Source organism: Strigops habroptila, chromosome Z (genome assembly GCF_004027225.2).
Source record: "Strigops habroptila isolate Jane chromosome Z, bStrHab1.2.pri, whole genome shotgun sequence".
NCBI classification, from domain to species: Eukaryota; Metazoa; Chordata; class Aves; order Psittaciformes; family Psittacidae; genus Strigops; species Strigops habroptila.
In genome coordinates, this window is record NC_044302.2 from 39,045,184 (window position 1) to 39,061,979 (window position 16,796).

The following is a 16,796-nucleotide window of genomic DNA, read 5'->3' on the forward strand; positions in this document are numbered from 1 at the left end:
CTGGCTTCTTCCCAGGATAATGCATGTTCAAGGTTTGGGCTCTTTTTCTGTATTTAAGGCACATCTATGTCCAACCTGAAATAGTGAATTTCAGTAAACCCCTTAAGAACTTTATAAGATGGAAGAATAGGATCAACAGCAAGCAAGAGATAAGAAGCAATAATACGTATTCCATGCAAATGCAAGATACTCCCAATTTTCTTCAACTGACACTACTAATTCAAGGGAAAATGGAACCTCCCTTGTACAAAACATCTGTTCATTATGTAAAACTGCACTACAGAATTTGAATTAATGCAAATGTTAACCTTTTCAATTTCACATGGTTCTAAAATTTTAATGCAATGAATTTTTAAGACGACACATGCAAAAACCCCTGTAATCTCTAGTAAGGCTGTTTTGTGCTGTGCCACTTAAATGCCATTTGCAGACTCACCTGTGTCTGAGAAGTATCAGAAAGAAGAAATACTGCATCATGAATTGTAGCATAGTTTTAATGTATATACAAAATAGTTTAAAGATGTAAATTAAAAAGCAAAAGTTCTTTTTTAGCATTCCGTTATGGAGAACTCAACAAATCCACCTCCACTGCATCAAGACAACAGTGACTGCTCTTAAATGCACAGCTCTTTCTTTTCATTTAGATAGAGACAACAGGCACCTCTTTCATTACAGCTAATTTGTTTCAAAGTGTTGTTATTACTGTAAGCCATTTAAGTCTCATTTCAATTTATTTGCTGTAGTGGAAAACAGTGTCATTAATATTTAAATCCCATTAAATTAATACCTTTCTATTATATTTGATGATTTAATGGTTTATAATTGTACAACACCACCCTTTTTGCTAGACATTTATTTGGGAATAGTAAGCTACACTGAGGACAAGTAAAGCAACAATACTTGTCCTGAGGTTGTACTTTTCCCAATAGTAGTGTCAATTTAAGTGGCTCCAGAGCAAAAAAGTGGAGGAAAGAGATTAGGCTGGCACAGTGCATGTGAGAAATCATTCCACAAAATAAACTTCTTACTTAATGGCTGTGATCAGCATCTTTAGATCACTGGTTATTTGCACTATGTATTGTTTATAGCATCTTATACAGACACTTTGTATGTTATCCTTCCCTTTAATTTTAAAGGATGCCAATACACACATTAACAGTGTTAAAGATACAAAATTTCTGCCTGAATCTATCACTTTCTATGAACATTTTAGTGGCCATCTGTATTTTGTTTCATTCTGAAAAGGGAGAGAGTAAAAAAAAAAAACCTCAAACAAAAGAGAATTATCAATGAGTTCATCAGCTGCATGGGAAATAAACCAATCCGCTGCAGTTAGTGACTGTGCCTGCACAGCTATGTAGGACTCTCCCTGCTTAGCCCTGGTCTCTGGGTAAGCAAAGTCTGGCTGTGTGTCGCCTGTACACCTGTAAAAGCCTGAGGCGTGACCCAGCTCCTTCCATGGCCAAAGAAGGATGACAGCAGGCTCAGGAGGTGCCTTGTGCCGAGTAAATGGGAGGCCAGTACATCAGCCGTACTCCTGACCATACATAGTTTACATCTGTCCTGCCAGACAAAGGTTGACATGAAGAAGTTTTCAAGCTGTTTCAAAATACCTGACAACTTAGTAGCTGCTTAATTATGTTTGAATTAACATACTGCACTCACATTTTGCAAGCTTTCAGATCAGTCCCTGCACTGGCACCACTGAGCCAGGCTTTTTTTCATACAGAGCTATTTGAATGATCAGAACAATAATCTATACACTCAACCCCAAACAGTTTACAAATAACTAGCTCTGGTTATTTGGTATTATGTTGGTAAATGAAGAAATTATAGTTTCAATTTGCCCAATCTGACAGTGCAATAGAATTTTAATTAAAGGATTAGGAAACCTTCAGGTAACCATAACAACAGCATACAACTACAGGCAGGAATAAATTTATGGGAAAAAGCAGGACATTTAAAACATACTATTAATAATATATCATATAATGCAACTTAAATGTCGTAATTTTTTTCTTCCTTTCTGTGAGTAGTTACTCATGAAGAAATAAATGAAAATATACAGCTTGGTTGCTTAACGTCATTGCTTCATTGCAGACAGAATGTTATTTTTGTTTAATGTAAACAGGAGTCCCAGAAACCTATTCTGCTGTGTCAACCACAGTTAAATACACTATACAAGATGGATCTGGAATAATACTATCTTAGTTTCCAAATAAGCATTGTATTTGCATTCCAGGGCCCTGAGGGAATTGGTAGAGGTAGTTGTTAAGCCATTCTCAATCGTATATTGAAAAGTCATGGCAGTGAGGTCAAGTGTCCAGTGACTGGAGAAAAGTGAGTATCACATCGATTTTTAACAACGTTAAAGAGAAGGACCTGGGAACTACAAACCAGTCATCCTCACCTCAGTGCACAGTAAGACCATGACAGGTGATTAGAGACAGCCAACATGGCTTCACAAAGGGCAAATCGTTCCGGACAAATCTTGTGACCTTCTATGATGGAGCGAAGAGCTGCAGATGTCATCTACCTCAACTTCTGCAAGGCCTTCGGCACAGCCCTATACAACATCCTTGCCTCTAGTTTGGAGAGGTATGGGACTGATGGATGCATGGTTAGAGACATAAGAAATTGGCCATGCCCAATGAGTTACAGTCAACAGCTTAATATCCAAGAGGAAACCAGTAATGAGTGGTGTCCCACAAGGGTGCATACTGCAACCAGTACTATTTAATATCTTAATCAATGACATAATGGGATTGAATGTACCCTCAGAAAGTTTTCACATGACACCAAGATGAGCGGTGCAGTTGATTCGCTTAAGGGAAGGGATGCCATCCAGAGGGACCTTAACACGCTTGAGGAGTGGGCCGATGCAAACCTGATGAAGTTCAACAAGGCCAAGATTCTGCTCCTGGACAATCCCCAGTATCAGTACAGACTTGGAGATGAAGGGATAGAGAGCAGAGAAGAGAACCTGGGGATACTGGTGGATAAAAATTTGGACATAAGCCAGCAATGTGCACTTGCAGACCAGAAAGTCAACCATACTTGGTCTACACAGCAGGGTGAGGGACATGATTGTCCCCCTCGACTCTGCTCTCGTGAGACCCCATATGGAGTACAGCGCCCAGCTCTTGGGCCCCCAGTACAAGGAAGACATGGATCTGTTGGAGCGGGTCAAGAGGAGGGCCATGAAAATGGTCAAAAGGATGGGACACCTGTCTGCATCTATAATATTGGAGAAACGTACAGTTTCATTTTCTTATGCACAAATGCAATGGAAACAAAAAAAAAGTAATCAAGCCCATTTACATATCTATTTGCCTTTTCAAACAATTTCCTGTCTATTTTTTATGTTTATTACATTTTGGTCATTGTGGCCGGAATGCTCTGCAAGGGTCTGGACTATAAACAATGGCTTTCTAATTCAGGTACGTTTATAAGTGCATCTTTTTAACAGCCTTCTTGCTGCCATTATTTTTAGTCAATACTGTTCTGCACTGGATTAGAACCAGACGGCTAACAGGAGCAATATAAATTGCTAACACTGATGCTATGCAGCTGCTCCTTCCACAGCAGGCTAACGATAAAATGTGAAGGTCAGGTATCTCTAAATAGTATGTGGTGAGATATGAGTAGAGCACTAGCATAACCATGAATTCTCTTGTTAATCTGGATTCTGGCAACAAATACTTTGTTCTCTCACCTGCTAAAGCAAGGAGTAAAACTGCTACCTCTATAACTCGTGCTGTTTTTTCATTCAAGGTTCAGCATCCAGTGAAAGAACAGCCTATTAAAGCAGGCAGCCTGAGCTGTTCAGCGGAAAAGTGAGTAACCTAACCCACCAGTATGCAGCAACAGCCACAATGGGAGAGACATGGAGAGGTTACATCTATTATGTTCTACAGTTTTACAAAACTTGAGTATAGAAACAGATACCGGGACATGATCTAGCATATAACTGTAATAAAAAGAAAGTTGCCCAGAATAAAGTATTCACTTCAGATTGGCTCATCGTCTTGTAATATTTTGGGCATTTTCCATATTCCTCTTTAATAAAAATTGAATATTACAATAGCTTAAAAAAACCCCAATCCTCTCCAAAAGGAATCTGTCTGCAAATAAAGCATCTGGAATGTTTTAAAATGAATCACAAGTCCCAAATGCTAACAGGAAAACCAGTCCTTTTATAAAAAAAAATAAACCAACAAAAAAAAAAAGGAGGTATAAACTTACGAAAATGTGGAAGGAGGTGGTAGAACACTTTTTTTTGATCTGAAAACTGAAATAATAAAATACCTTCTAGTGGATTTAAATTATGTATTCAAAAAGCAGAAACACTAGCATTAGGAGCATTATCATAATAAAATATACTGTATCAGTGCTTCCTATAAGAACCGCTAACAATGAAGATGAACAGCATTTTTGTTTGCAGTTACACCTGCGGTTGTTTTAATTGCAACACTAAGGATCAGTGTTGTCTGTGAATCCCTGGAAGTCTTTCTGCCTCTTTCTTTACCATGTCACAGGTAGATATATCACACCTGCTGATAAAATCTTGTTGACTACTGGAGGAAAGGGCAGAGCAACAACTTCCTTGGAAAAGGAGTAATTCAGAGGTGAGAGAGGCAGGAGGTTTTTTACAACTTAAATACATTCAATTAAAAACAAGATAAACATCATTTTGGTGTCTAAGGCTAGCAACAGAGCGCATAGAACTCACACAAGACAGCAGAGTAGACAAGCAACCCAGAAATATAACTCTTTTATTAATTTGATTTGCAAGTAATTTTTAGTACCTGGAGGACAGGAATCACGATTTCTTTTAAAAAATACCTTATTTTATTCTAAATTTAACTGATTTTAATATTGTTACATATAAGGTAAGAAGGAGTGTGGCTTCTAACAATAGTGTGGTTTGTTATATCAGGATTGAGATATCTAAGAATATCTCAACTTGAACAAATAAAATAAGACTTGTACTTACCGATATATCATCACTAAAATCTATTTCATCCAAATCAAGGTATTCAGGGGCTTCCATTATTCTATGGACATTTTGGGTGAGCCAGCACAGTAGTAAAGACCTAATTAAGAAAAGAAAAATTGATTGTCTACTGAACAGTCAAAAACCATACAGAAATGGTTTAACATAGTTGCCAAATTACTGGAAACATTGAACTTGTATAGTGAAGTCTTTCATAATTCAATCCTAGATACAATTTGCCATCTCTACTCTGCATACCATAAAGAAGACTTTTTTAAATTTAAGGGAGAATAGTACTTGAACTGGAAGTCAAAAATACGTGATTCAGCATCACTCAGTCCTTCCATAAGTTCAATATAGGTGTAAAGACCTAAGCTGTTGAGCATCCTCATAATCCTGCAATCATAGCTGCGTTAATAATGCATCTTCTCTTAAGGATGCTATTACTTTACTGGCCCAAACACAGCAACTTCTGTTACTATACTTCTCTACCCAAGAAGGTAAGAAAGAATTGAGAATCATGATGTGCACAGAAAACAAAATCCTATCGCACCTCATCTTCACTTACAGTCAAACTAACACACAATGCAGTCAGTGCTTTACAGATGGCTGATTTATCTCTCCTCAGCCTGTAAGTGCACTTCTCCAAAAGAGTAACCAAGGCAAAAACATGATTATATCAATGTGCACCTATTATCTGTGGCCTTAACCGTTTCCTCACATGAAGGGAGAAAGAAGAGAAAACTCTTTTGCAAAGCAAGAAATATGGCTGGAAAGTCAAAATGTAATTCTGAATAAATTGGAGCTTAAACAATCAAAAGACCAAAGACAATAAAACGCTTATTACTTTCTCAATCCTAACTAGAATGAAGGTGTGCATTATCACTACAGACAAGTACAACAGAAGTAAAAGTGCACAAGGAAGCTATTTTAAAAGAAGCTGAAAAAGAAAAGCACAATGCATTTTTAAATACTGTGAGGCACTGCGTAAGTGTCAAGTATTATTATGGAAGCAAATTAAATGCTTCTAGTACTTGTACACAACAAAAGGAAACGCCTGAAGGAAAAGAAAATAATACAAACCCAGTTTATTCATATGACAACTGCCAAGAAATATGTTCATGAATAATGAAGTCAGCTGTATAGGTCTAAATAAAAACACTGTGTGAAACATTCATATGCAGTGAAGAATGTCCCAGGAAAAGGGAAGAAAATGCTTTTCTGCAGGTGTTACTGGCAAACAAAACCTCAGTTAATGTCCTTCATAACACTGCATCCACACAGAAAGCTGATCTTTAGACACCTGTTCTTGAAAAGTTATTAGAAGAACCAAGAGGCAAACTTACAGTTTTAAGCTGAAAGAGCTGGAAAAGCAAATTCTTATTTCTCAAAAAGTTACTGAAAGTGAAGTACTATTCAACATCATTTTTTCTCTAAATGAATGTGCTCATTTTGGCTGGGATGGAGTTAATTTTCTTCATTGTAGGTTGTATGGGGCTATACTTTAGATCTGAGCTGAAAACAGCGTTGGTAACATGGGGATGTTTTCACTACTGCTGAGCAGTGCTTACACAGAGCCCAGGCCTTTTCTGCTTCTCACCCTCCCCACCAGCGAGGAGGCTGGGGGTGCACAAGAAGCTGGGAGGGGACATAGTCAGGACAGCTGACCCCAACTCACCCAAGGGATATCCCACACAATATGGTGTCATGAGCAGCATATGCAGCTGGGGGAAGAAGAAGGAAGGGTGGACATTCAGAGTGATGATGTTTATCTTCCCAAGTCACCATTATGCATGATGCAGCGCTGCTTTCCTGGAGGTGGCTGAACACCTGCCTGACCATGGGAAATGGTGAATGAATTCCTTGTTCTGCTCTGCTAGCATGCACAGCTTTTGCTTCACTTACTAACCCACGAGTTTTCTCACTTGTACCCTTTTGATTCTCTCCCCCATCCCGCTGAGGGGAAGTCAATGAGCAGCTCTAAGGGGCTTAGTTGTTGGATGGGCTTAAACCATGACAATGAAAAAGGAAAAAAGGTGGGGGGGGAAGTGGTGAGTGGGTCGGCGTGGGGCAGGAGGGGTGGGAGAATGGAAAAGGGGGAAAGCACATATTTTCTTTAATGTATTAGGATATTTCTGCTCCTTGCAATATAAGAACTCCTGGAGAGGAGAAACTGGGGAGGAAGTCAGCATGTAAGAACAGCCTCAACTACCTATTACTGCCTTTTACTGAGACTGTTATACTTGAGTGAAGCAGTGGGAAATGAGATGGCTGCAAAAAGATAAAAGCAGTATAAAGCTCTCAGTCAGCTCAATATGAGGAAACAGAAGTGGCTATAATGTGAAACTAGTCAGAAGCTTTTCATTTTGCACAATTCCCAAATGCTAAGTTTATTCTTAAAGGGAACCACTAAAATCAGGCAAAATCCCTGTAATGAAAGGAATTAGCTGTTGTGAAAATGCATGACATATTCAAGTCTACAGGTTCTTTTGCACATTAGAGATTTTGCTTTCTTAACAGAAACATAGCATTTCAGCATTTTTTTAAGGTTTCTGCTTTAACTTGTTGCATTTGGGTGACATTACAGGTTACTTGTGGCAAAGTGCACTGTCACTGTATTGGGTTTGTGTAGCAACATTTTGATAACAGGGGTGTTACAGGGGTGGCTTCTGTGAGAAGACCAATCCCAGCTAACTCAAAGACTGTCCCACTGCTGGCCATCAGTGACGATGGTAGTGCCTCTGGGATAACATGTTTAAGAAGGGAAAAAACCCTGCTGCGCAACAGCAGCTGGGAGAGAGGAGTGAGAATATGTGAGAGCAACAGCTCTGCAGACAGGAGGTGGAGACGGTGCTCCAGGCACCAGAGCAGAGATTTTCCCTGCAGCCCGTGGTGCAGCCCGTGGTGCAGCCCATGGTGAGGCAGCTGTGACCCTGCAGCACAGGAAGGTCCACAGTGGAGCAGATTCCACCTGCAGCCCATGAAGGACCCCACATTGGACCACGGGGATGTCCGAAGGAGGCTGTTTCCCCATGGGCAGCCCATGCTGGAGCAGGGTCCTGGTAGGAGGTGTGGCCTGATGGAGAGAAGAGCCCATGCTGGAGCAGGCTTGCTGCAGGACTGGTGACCTCACAGGGACCCACACTGGAGCAGCCTGTTCCCAAAGGATACACCCCATGGAAGAGACCCACACTGGAGCAGAAGAAGAGTGTGAGGTGGAAGGAGTGGCAGAGTTGACATATGACGAACTGAATGCAACCCCCATACCCTGTCCTCCTCTGCTGCTCAGGGAGGAGGATGTAAAGGAGTGAAGTTGAATGTGGGAAGGGAGGGGTGGGTGGAAGGTGGTTTAGGTCTTGTGTTTATTTCTCACTGTCCTACTCTATTTTTAACTGGCAACAAATGAAATTAATTTTCCTCAACTTGAGTCCATTTTGCCTGTCTTGATCTCAACTCAGGAACCTTTTAATCTTATTTTCTCCGCTTGTCCTGTTGGGCATCTGACAGTAAGGCAATCAACTTACCACAGAATCCCTCCACAGAGGTAAAGACTAGCTGTCATATTATCACTGTGACTACCAGCTCAAACCAAGTAACTAAGCTGGGTTTATGAGCAAAGTAAGTGCCAACTGTGTGTGTACTGTCCTACACAAATTACAGGATTGTAGAATCTACCCAGTACTATTCCATTAGGTGATACATGTGAAGTATGAATGAGAATTAAAATATAAAAGTTTAAAGGTTAAAGACATATATAGACTATATCACATGCAAAGAGCCTAAAACCAAACCACAGCTTCACTGAGCTGCAGTTTTTCACTGGAATTAAATGGACTAAAAACCTCCTCAGCCAGTATGTTTTAAAATCAATGAAAGAGATAAATAAAGTTACTCTAAACATGCCACTTAATAAGCAAGAATCAAAAAGTGACCATTTTGCAATTAAAACCGATTAATTCAGGATAAACAACCAAACAAAAACCTCTATAGAATTAATAAAAGAAGTACTATTCCTTGTTACCACATATCTCAAGGTTTTAGAACAAAAAGATCTCAACCTTTCAAAATTCTTATTTAGTTCTAAATTGCATTACGCCATTAAGTCAAAAACCAAAAAAACCAAAAAACCAAAAAAAACCCAGCTGCATCCATTCATGTTGATGAAAGGACTACATTTTGCCTAGAGGTGTACAAAACTCATTGTGCTAGTCCACTGTCTTGCAACATTACTTCCCCAAAATGTTATGTTTTGTCTTCTCAAAGACTATGAAACACACAAAGGCTGAAGAGAAAACTGGTAACCAAAACAAACATATTTTCTCTATGGAAAACTTATCTTTCTGAAATTAGTGTTCAGTTGTACGTAAAGAAAAGGCAAGAGAGTTATGTATTCTGTTTGCTGTAAGATTTTCATTTTTTACTTGATGAGGCAAAACTGCACAGCAACTCAGGAAGAATACTATGACCAAATATGATTTCCCATGGCTATACTTGGAGTCTAATTCAAGAGGTGCACTTTTTTGATACAATTCAACATAGTAGAACTACACAATGTATAATGCAAACCATATGGTAAGGATAGTGCTTGGAGTTGTGACTATTTTGAGACCAATGCTGGCTGAATCCAGCATACCACCAGAAGTATAAACAACCTGAATACCATTCACAAGCAGGTCATAAGCACAACCGGTCAAATTCAAGGTAAAAATGATAGTAATCAAAATTGCAACTGCCAGCAAAGGATGAATTGAGATGAATAATGTATTTCCAGCATTAACACCAAAGTAATATAGATGACTGTCTCTAGCCTGCCAGCAGAAATGTCTGACCAATTTTCCTAACTGTATTTTGAAAGCTATCATTAAATTTCCCACAAAATTTTAACCCAAAAAAGGGCATTTCTTGTCTGGCAATTTGGCTTGCAGAGACACACATACACACACATTTACATTTAATGCAGGTAAAAGAAATCCTGTTTGCTCTCAGAATTCACAGCTAAAAGAAAGAAACTGCATACATCACCATATGTGTTCAAGAAACATTTTTTTTTTTATAGTTACCTGAAAAAGTTTCACCAGGAGGAATAATCCGGCTAAAAATTACCACATACAAATGTGGTAATAGTATTGGTATAATAACATATTGCATATGTTGCACTGCAACAGATATTAAACAGTGATTAGATTGTGAAATAAAGCAAAAAGAAACCCCCAAACTCATCTTCCTCCTTTTCAAACAGCAGCAGAAATCCTTGTTGTTTTTCCAAAACATAGATTTCCTCTGCTGTTGTCCTTCTTAGCTAAAGTAGTTGTCTGAACTCAAATCCTATTGCTGACAAACATTCAATACAATTAGGTGAATGAGGAAAAAAAGGCGCAAAGAAAGCAATTCCCAGTAAAATGATAATTAAAAAATCCCAAACAACCAACCAAAACCAAAGAAAAATACCCCACCAATTAAGTATTAGATACAGAAAAACAAATCCATTAATTTCTGCAAACACTAAAACTCCACTCTAGATTGAGGGTATGCATTACCTAGAGGTGAAATGCTTACATTGTTCACAGATTTCATTTTTAAGCTAGATCAAGACTTGGATTTGCCTCACCACACAGTCTCAAAAAAACAGTCACATCAAAAAAGATCCCTAGGGGCTGGTGAGCCTTCTGACGATGAACAAGACTGAATGTGGGAATGGCAGGATTGCTTTAAAAGCCAGCCCTCATGCTGACTTTGTATTACGAAGCCAATGGCCATCGCCTTATTGATACTCAGGCACATCAGGCAAGAACAAGATCATCCAGGTGAGCATTTGCTGTCTGTCAATTAACTGAGTGAATGGAGAGACTGGCATGGCAGGTAGAAAGCAGACAAGCACCAGTTTCTTCTTCTGTCTGCTCAATACAAAACTGCGGACTAAAAAAGCATAACTGATTTGCCCTTTACAACGAGGTTGTAGCAAATACAGTAGTTTTGAAAGGAATCTGATCCAGTACCTCAGCCAAAAACAGTCTCACTACTCCACATGAAAGACTAAATCCAAGAAGGAGCACAGGGGAAATATCCTCTATTGAGCCAAAACAACATAACTATTTAAGAATGCATCATTTTAATTATTTATGGATACATAGATAACAAGAACAAATAACAATAAAATAATCTGCTGTCAATTAAATGTCTACTTCAGTTGAAACTCTAAGAAATCCTGCTAAATGCCACAGGGGATTTTATTTTCCACATCTCAGAACTGCTATACCAAAATATTTGAGGATTTACTTAAACTTTCAATCAAATATAAAGTAAATCAGATGCAAATACTTCTATAGTGGTTGGCAAAAGGCTGTTTCCTTAAGCACAGATAATATTAAAGATTTAGGTTTTAAATGCCAGAATGCCATGACAGTTGCTTTTTAGTTAACGGATAAGGTTACATTTTACATTTAGAATTATAGTCCTAAGATAACAAAATTAACATATTGCCCTTTCCTAAGCATCAGAGGCTATAGCAGCTCAAGATGAATATGATTCATGGGCAGAAAGAAAAGACTTTACATCTTTAATTTAAGCATACAGTATGTGTTTCTAGTAATGTTTGAAATTGGGTAAGCATCTGAATTTTATTCCCTAACATTAAGAAATACCAAGAGCATAAACCCAAGTTTCTTCATTCTGGAATAAATAGAACAGTGTAATGTTACATTATGTTAAATCTATTCAGCATGCAGTGAAAAGCCCAGAACCTAATTAAAATTTACAGTTGAGGAAGGTACATCATCTGTCAGCAATAGGAAACATCTAGAACCTTGAATTCAGTTCCTCTATCCTCATATTCCTTTGTAACGGTGAAGTTCTACCAAAAATTAATTTGTCCTTGTAACCCTATTTACTACATAGTATAGAGAAAGCCTGTGTTCAGGAGCACTGCCATAATTAGGGGATATGAGATCTGGACTATTTAATGAAGGCAAGAAAGCTTGTCCAGTGGATCCTAGCAAAGCTAGTCTGGGCTTACACTACTGCCTCTTCAGCTATCACACCTCTTACTACTTCTTATGCTCCCTGGTGCCTAGCTGTGATAAATGCAAAATACAAGGAGAAAGCATCAAAGACATCAAAAGCTTGCAGTTTCATCTGAACAGAATTAGAAGAGAACATAATAGAATAGAATAGAAATAACAGAAAATTTCAGTTGGAAGGGACCTACAGTGATCACCTAGCCATGAGGAATATTTTATATTTAATACTATACATACATACACTCTTAGAAGACCTCAGCTTCTCATTCTTATTTACATTCTCTTCATTTTCTCTATGGAGGAAATTACTTGAATATAATCAATCGATATTCAAGTATATGACATCAAGAATAGAAAGAATGACACTACAGCTCAAATTCAGGTTTTTTTTCTTTTCAAGCATACCACTTTAGCTTCATGCATTCAAATAAAATGACAACCTGACATATGATTAGACTCTGTTGACACTTCTAAGTCACGTAACGATTTGTGATATTGCAGTGAAGTGCATTGTGCAACCAATTTCTGTTACCCTCTAGAGCTCTCATTGTGGTTTTTTTCTAATTATATTAAATCATATCTTTTCTATTACTTGCCATCCTCAGTGTCTGGATTGTCTGATTACTGTCTGGATTACTGACTGAGCACATCTCTTTTTTATTTTTGTTTTATTTACTTTTCTTCCTTCTATTTTCTAAGAAAAATATATCATGCAAATGAAATTAGCTGTCCAGTCAAATTTAAAAATAAATATATAAAGGAAATGCTCAATAGGAACAGAGGAGATTTTAAAGAGTAAAGATAGATTAATTTTAAACAACAATGTATTGTTAAACAAAAAAACCCAAACCCAAACCAAAACGTTAACAGTGAGGCTGAAAAATGATGTGGTTTATTTCAGTGAAGGAATGAATTCTGAGACCAGGATTACCTTATCCCTTATCACATGTATTCAGAAGTTTTCCTGAGTTTGAAAGTTCACAGCAGCAATTCATAACGGTATGATACTTCTAAAGCAAGTAAAAATAAAAGTATTGCTTTTAATCACCATGCAAGTACCATCAGCGCACAAGCTGCACTGATAGGACAGGAAGAAGAAATGCAGTGAAGCACAACAATTTTCCAAGACCAAAAGATGCTATTTTTAAAATCTAACTTCAGAAAAACTCTGCATTCCAGACATGTGGAAACAATATACCCACAGCTCTGAAGACGCACAAATACTGAGCCCAGTTCTGTTCCTAATGAAGTCACTGCACATTCAGCACTGGTTTTAGATAAGAACAAATGTATTTGTTTCTGGCCGAACAAAATTGAACTTCTCCTGGTTGTCTACCTAGACCTCAAGATCACATTCTGCTTGGATATAAACAATCCTATATTTTATATCCTTGGATATAAAAAATCCTATCGAGTCTTAAACGAGATGACCCAGCAAAGTGTGCTTGCAGCCCAGAAACCCAACTGTATCCTGGGCTATGTCAAGAGGAGCGTGGCCAGCAGGTCAAGGGAGGTGATTCTGACCCCCAACTCTAGTGAGACAACATCTGCAGTTACAGTGTCCTGCTTTGGTGTCACCAGCACCAGAGAGATATGGAACTGTTGCAGTGACTCACAAGGAGGTCCACAAAAATGATCAGAGAGCTAGAGCAGCTCTCCTATGAGGAAAGGCTGAGAGAGCTGGGCTTGTTCAGCCTGCAGAAGAGAAGACTCAGGAAGACCTTATTGCGGTCCCTATTGACAGGACGAGGAGTAATAATTTTAAACTGAGGGTAGATTTAGATAAGATACAAGGAAGAAATTGCTTACAAGGATGGTGAAACCCTGGAACAGGTCACCCAGAGAGATGGTACATGCCTCATCCCTGGAGACATTCAAGGCCAGGCTGGATGTGGTTCTTGGCAACCTGATCTAGTTGAAGATGTCCCTGCTCACTGCAGGGGGGCTGGAAAAGGTGACCTTCCAACCCAAACTATTCTATGGTTCTATGATTCTGTCATTTCAAAGAAGTCGCTTAAAGGCAGGTAATAGTGTATGGTTTTCCTATTTTATCTTCTACCCCCATGAATTGTATGGAAAATTCATCACAACTTGAGGCATTTTAATGATTACAATGACTGACACTATGCAGTCTGTAAGTAAACATTTGTCAGGATTAACAGAGTGAAGATAAAGTATGGTTATTAAGACACAGTTCCTAATGTTTGTTGGGGTTTTTTTAGGATGCTGAATTGTACTCCATGTAACTTACTACAAAGAGAAAGTGTTACTCCAAGGATGACATCTGAGCTCCAGTAAACTACAAGCAAGCTTTCCCATTAATCTCTGTGTGACTAAGACATCACCCACCCTAAGTTAAGGAGTGTCTATTTGGCTGTTAGGAAGTACTTCCTTCTTGCTTTTGTAAATACTACTACATTTAGTGCTCTCATGAATAACCACTAAATTTAGCATTAAGAGAGAGTAATTCTACTTCTTCATTCCCAAAAGAAAACAGCAACCTAACAAAAACAAATCAATATTCAGGCTACCGAGTGATCTGACTAACTGAAGAACTGTTTTTACTGTAAAGAAAGAAATCTGCTTACTGCAAACCACCCCAGGTTTCTCATAATTAAACCATCCTTTCCACCCCACAGTTTATACTTCCTTCAACATTCAAGCATAAAGAAAACTAGACTTCAAGCATTCAGCCAAAAGATACGCACTTGAGCATTCTGGAATGAGGTCTAGAAAAATAAACTTGTTTGTTTCAATGAGGCTTGAAGGAGAAACCTTTGGAATTGGAAATTAATAGCTGTTATTTTAAAACTGAAACAGCATACGTGATTCAAGCACTGTACAAAAGCTAAGGCACTGTCTGATTAATGGTAGGATCAAAACAAATAAGAGGTCAATTGATCTGTTGAAAAAGAGATATTTAGTTGGCTGTATTTGATTAATTTATGGGTTTATTCCCTTTGAACTACTACAAAGTTATTTGCTCTTAACACAAAATTCCTTACAGTCATGCAAAATTAATACGCTTACATCATTGTACTCAAGCTTATATGGCAACTGTTTCAGTTATTTCACACCAGCTAACTCTATGGACTTTAAGACTCACTGACATGCAGATCCAAACCAGATCAAACAACTCTCCTGTCTAAATGATATATGTACATATATGTATAAATGGAGGGGAAGACCAGAGAGAAACCTCACTAGAATACACAGCAAAAATACATGCTGTTCTATTACCATAACTTATTCCTGCAATGCCACTGTTTGTACTGATATAGTGACAGCAGAGTACAAAGTAGGATAGTAGTTGTACTGGATGCTCTGTGCACATTTGGAACATTGGAACATACAGTTGCTGCCTTGGATGCAATCCACAGCCAAACTGCAAGTAAAGCAGGTGGTGGGATTTATTACAACTTCTAAGATTTTAACTTTTGCATTAGAAGTGGAACCTGGTCTGGCTCTGCCACTTATTCACTTGCCATGCACAGAGGTATAGTTTCTACTGAGCATGCTGCAGCAGCATCCTTTCCTCTCCACTGTGACGTGTTGTTATACTTCTCACATACAGGGACCACAGAGTAACTTTAACCATTAATTTCTGTAAGCTCATTACTTATTTAGCAATTTTCCATATAAAAAAGATTTTATCTGTGAGGGAAGATAAAATGGAACAATGCACTGTTCATTCTTCTCAGCTATTTTTTGTTACAGGGCATTAAACCAGTCAAGTGTGGAAAATATCCTGTAGTTCTACTTATTTCCACTCTACTTTCATCCCACTTACCTAAGGTGTGGAGTACTACTTCATAACAGCCGCTGACCCTATTTGGGCATGATGACTTCTCCCTTCACTTGTTTAAAAAGGGTATTTAAATGATAAGGATTTCCTGCTTCTTCCTTTAGACTGTTCTTTAAATATGTATTTAACTTCATGTTATCTTCAGTTACAGCTCATTCTCAAAACAAATTTGTTCAGTCTCCCCACTAACATTTCATGACAGCGTGACTCCAAAGTGACAAAGTGTTTCTGCTTAATACAGAGAATAATAGTTCTCAAATCTCTGTTACACAAGAAATACTAGTGTCCATTTAAAATTTTCTACTTGCAAATTTAAAATCCAGTCATCCAGAGGTATACGAAACAGTCACTCCAAAAAAGCAAACTACTTAAAGTGTGATATTCTTATCATTCAGATACGAAAGGGCCTGAGATCATTTAGTCCAACCCCTCTGCTCATGTAGGGTCAGCTAGAGTAGGTTAAGCCCAGGACTGTGTCCAGTTGGATTCTGAGTATCTCCAAGGATGGAGACTCCACAGTATCTCTGGGCAACCTGTGCCACTGTTCGACTAGTAAAAAAAAAGCTGGTTTTTGCATTCAGATGGAATTTCATGTGGTTCATTTTGTGCTTATTGCCTCTTGTCCTGTCAGTGGGCACCACAATAGCCTCGTTCCCTCTTCTTCATTCTATCCCATCAGGTATTTATACACATAGGTAGGATTCTCCTAATCCTTTTCTTCTTCAGGCTCAACAGCTGAAGCTTCTTCCCAGCTCCCTCAGCCTCTGTTGATATGAAAGAGGCTCATGTCCCTTAATCTTCTTGTTTCTCCACTGGACTTGCTCCAGTAAGTCTGTATCTGTCATGCACTGGAAAGCCCAGAACCGGACCCAGTATTCCAGGTGTGGCCTCACTAGGGCTGAACAGAAAGGAAGGACCACCTCTCTCGGCTTGCTGGCAAAACTCTGCCTAAAGCAGCACAGAAGTCTGTTGGCTGCCT

General features: G+C 38.5%; 1 protein-coding gene across 8 annotated transcripts in view; it reads right to left on the bottom strand.

Annotated features, from left to right (window-relative positions):
- The window catches only part of SNCAIP (synuclein alpha interacting protein), an 86,399-nt gene that overhangs the window by 45,870 nt on the left and 23,733 nt on the right, over window positions 1–16,796 (bottom strand). For all 8 annotated transcript variants that reach the window (XR_003989154.1, XM_030470138.1, XM_030470142.1 and 5 more), the window contains exon 2: window positions 4,997–5,096. Coding sequence is in view for 6 of the 8 variants with exons in the window: in XM_030470138.1 (XP_030325998.1) it covers window positions 4,997–5,053 (57 nt within the window). In the remaining 2 variants the exon portion in view is untranslated. The remainder of the gene's footprint in view (window positions 1–4,996; window positions 5,097–16,796) is intronic.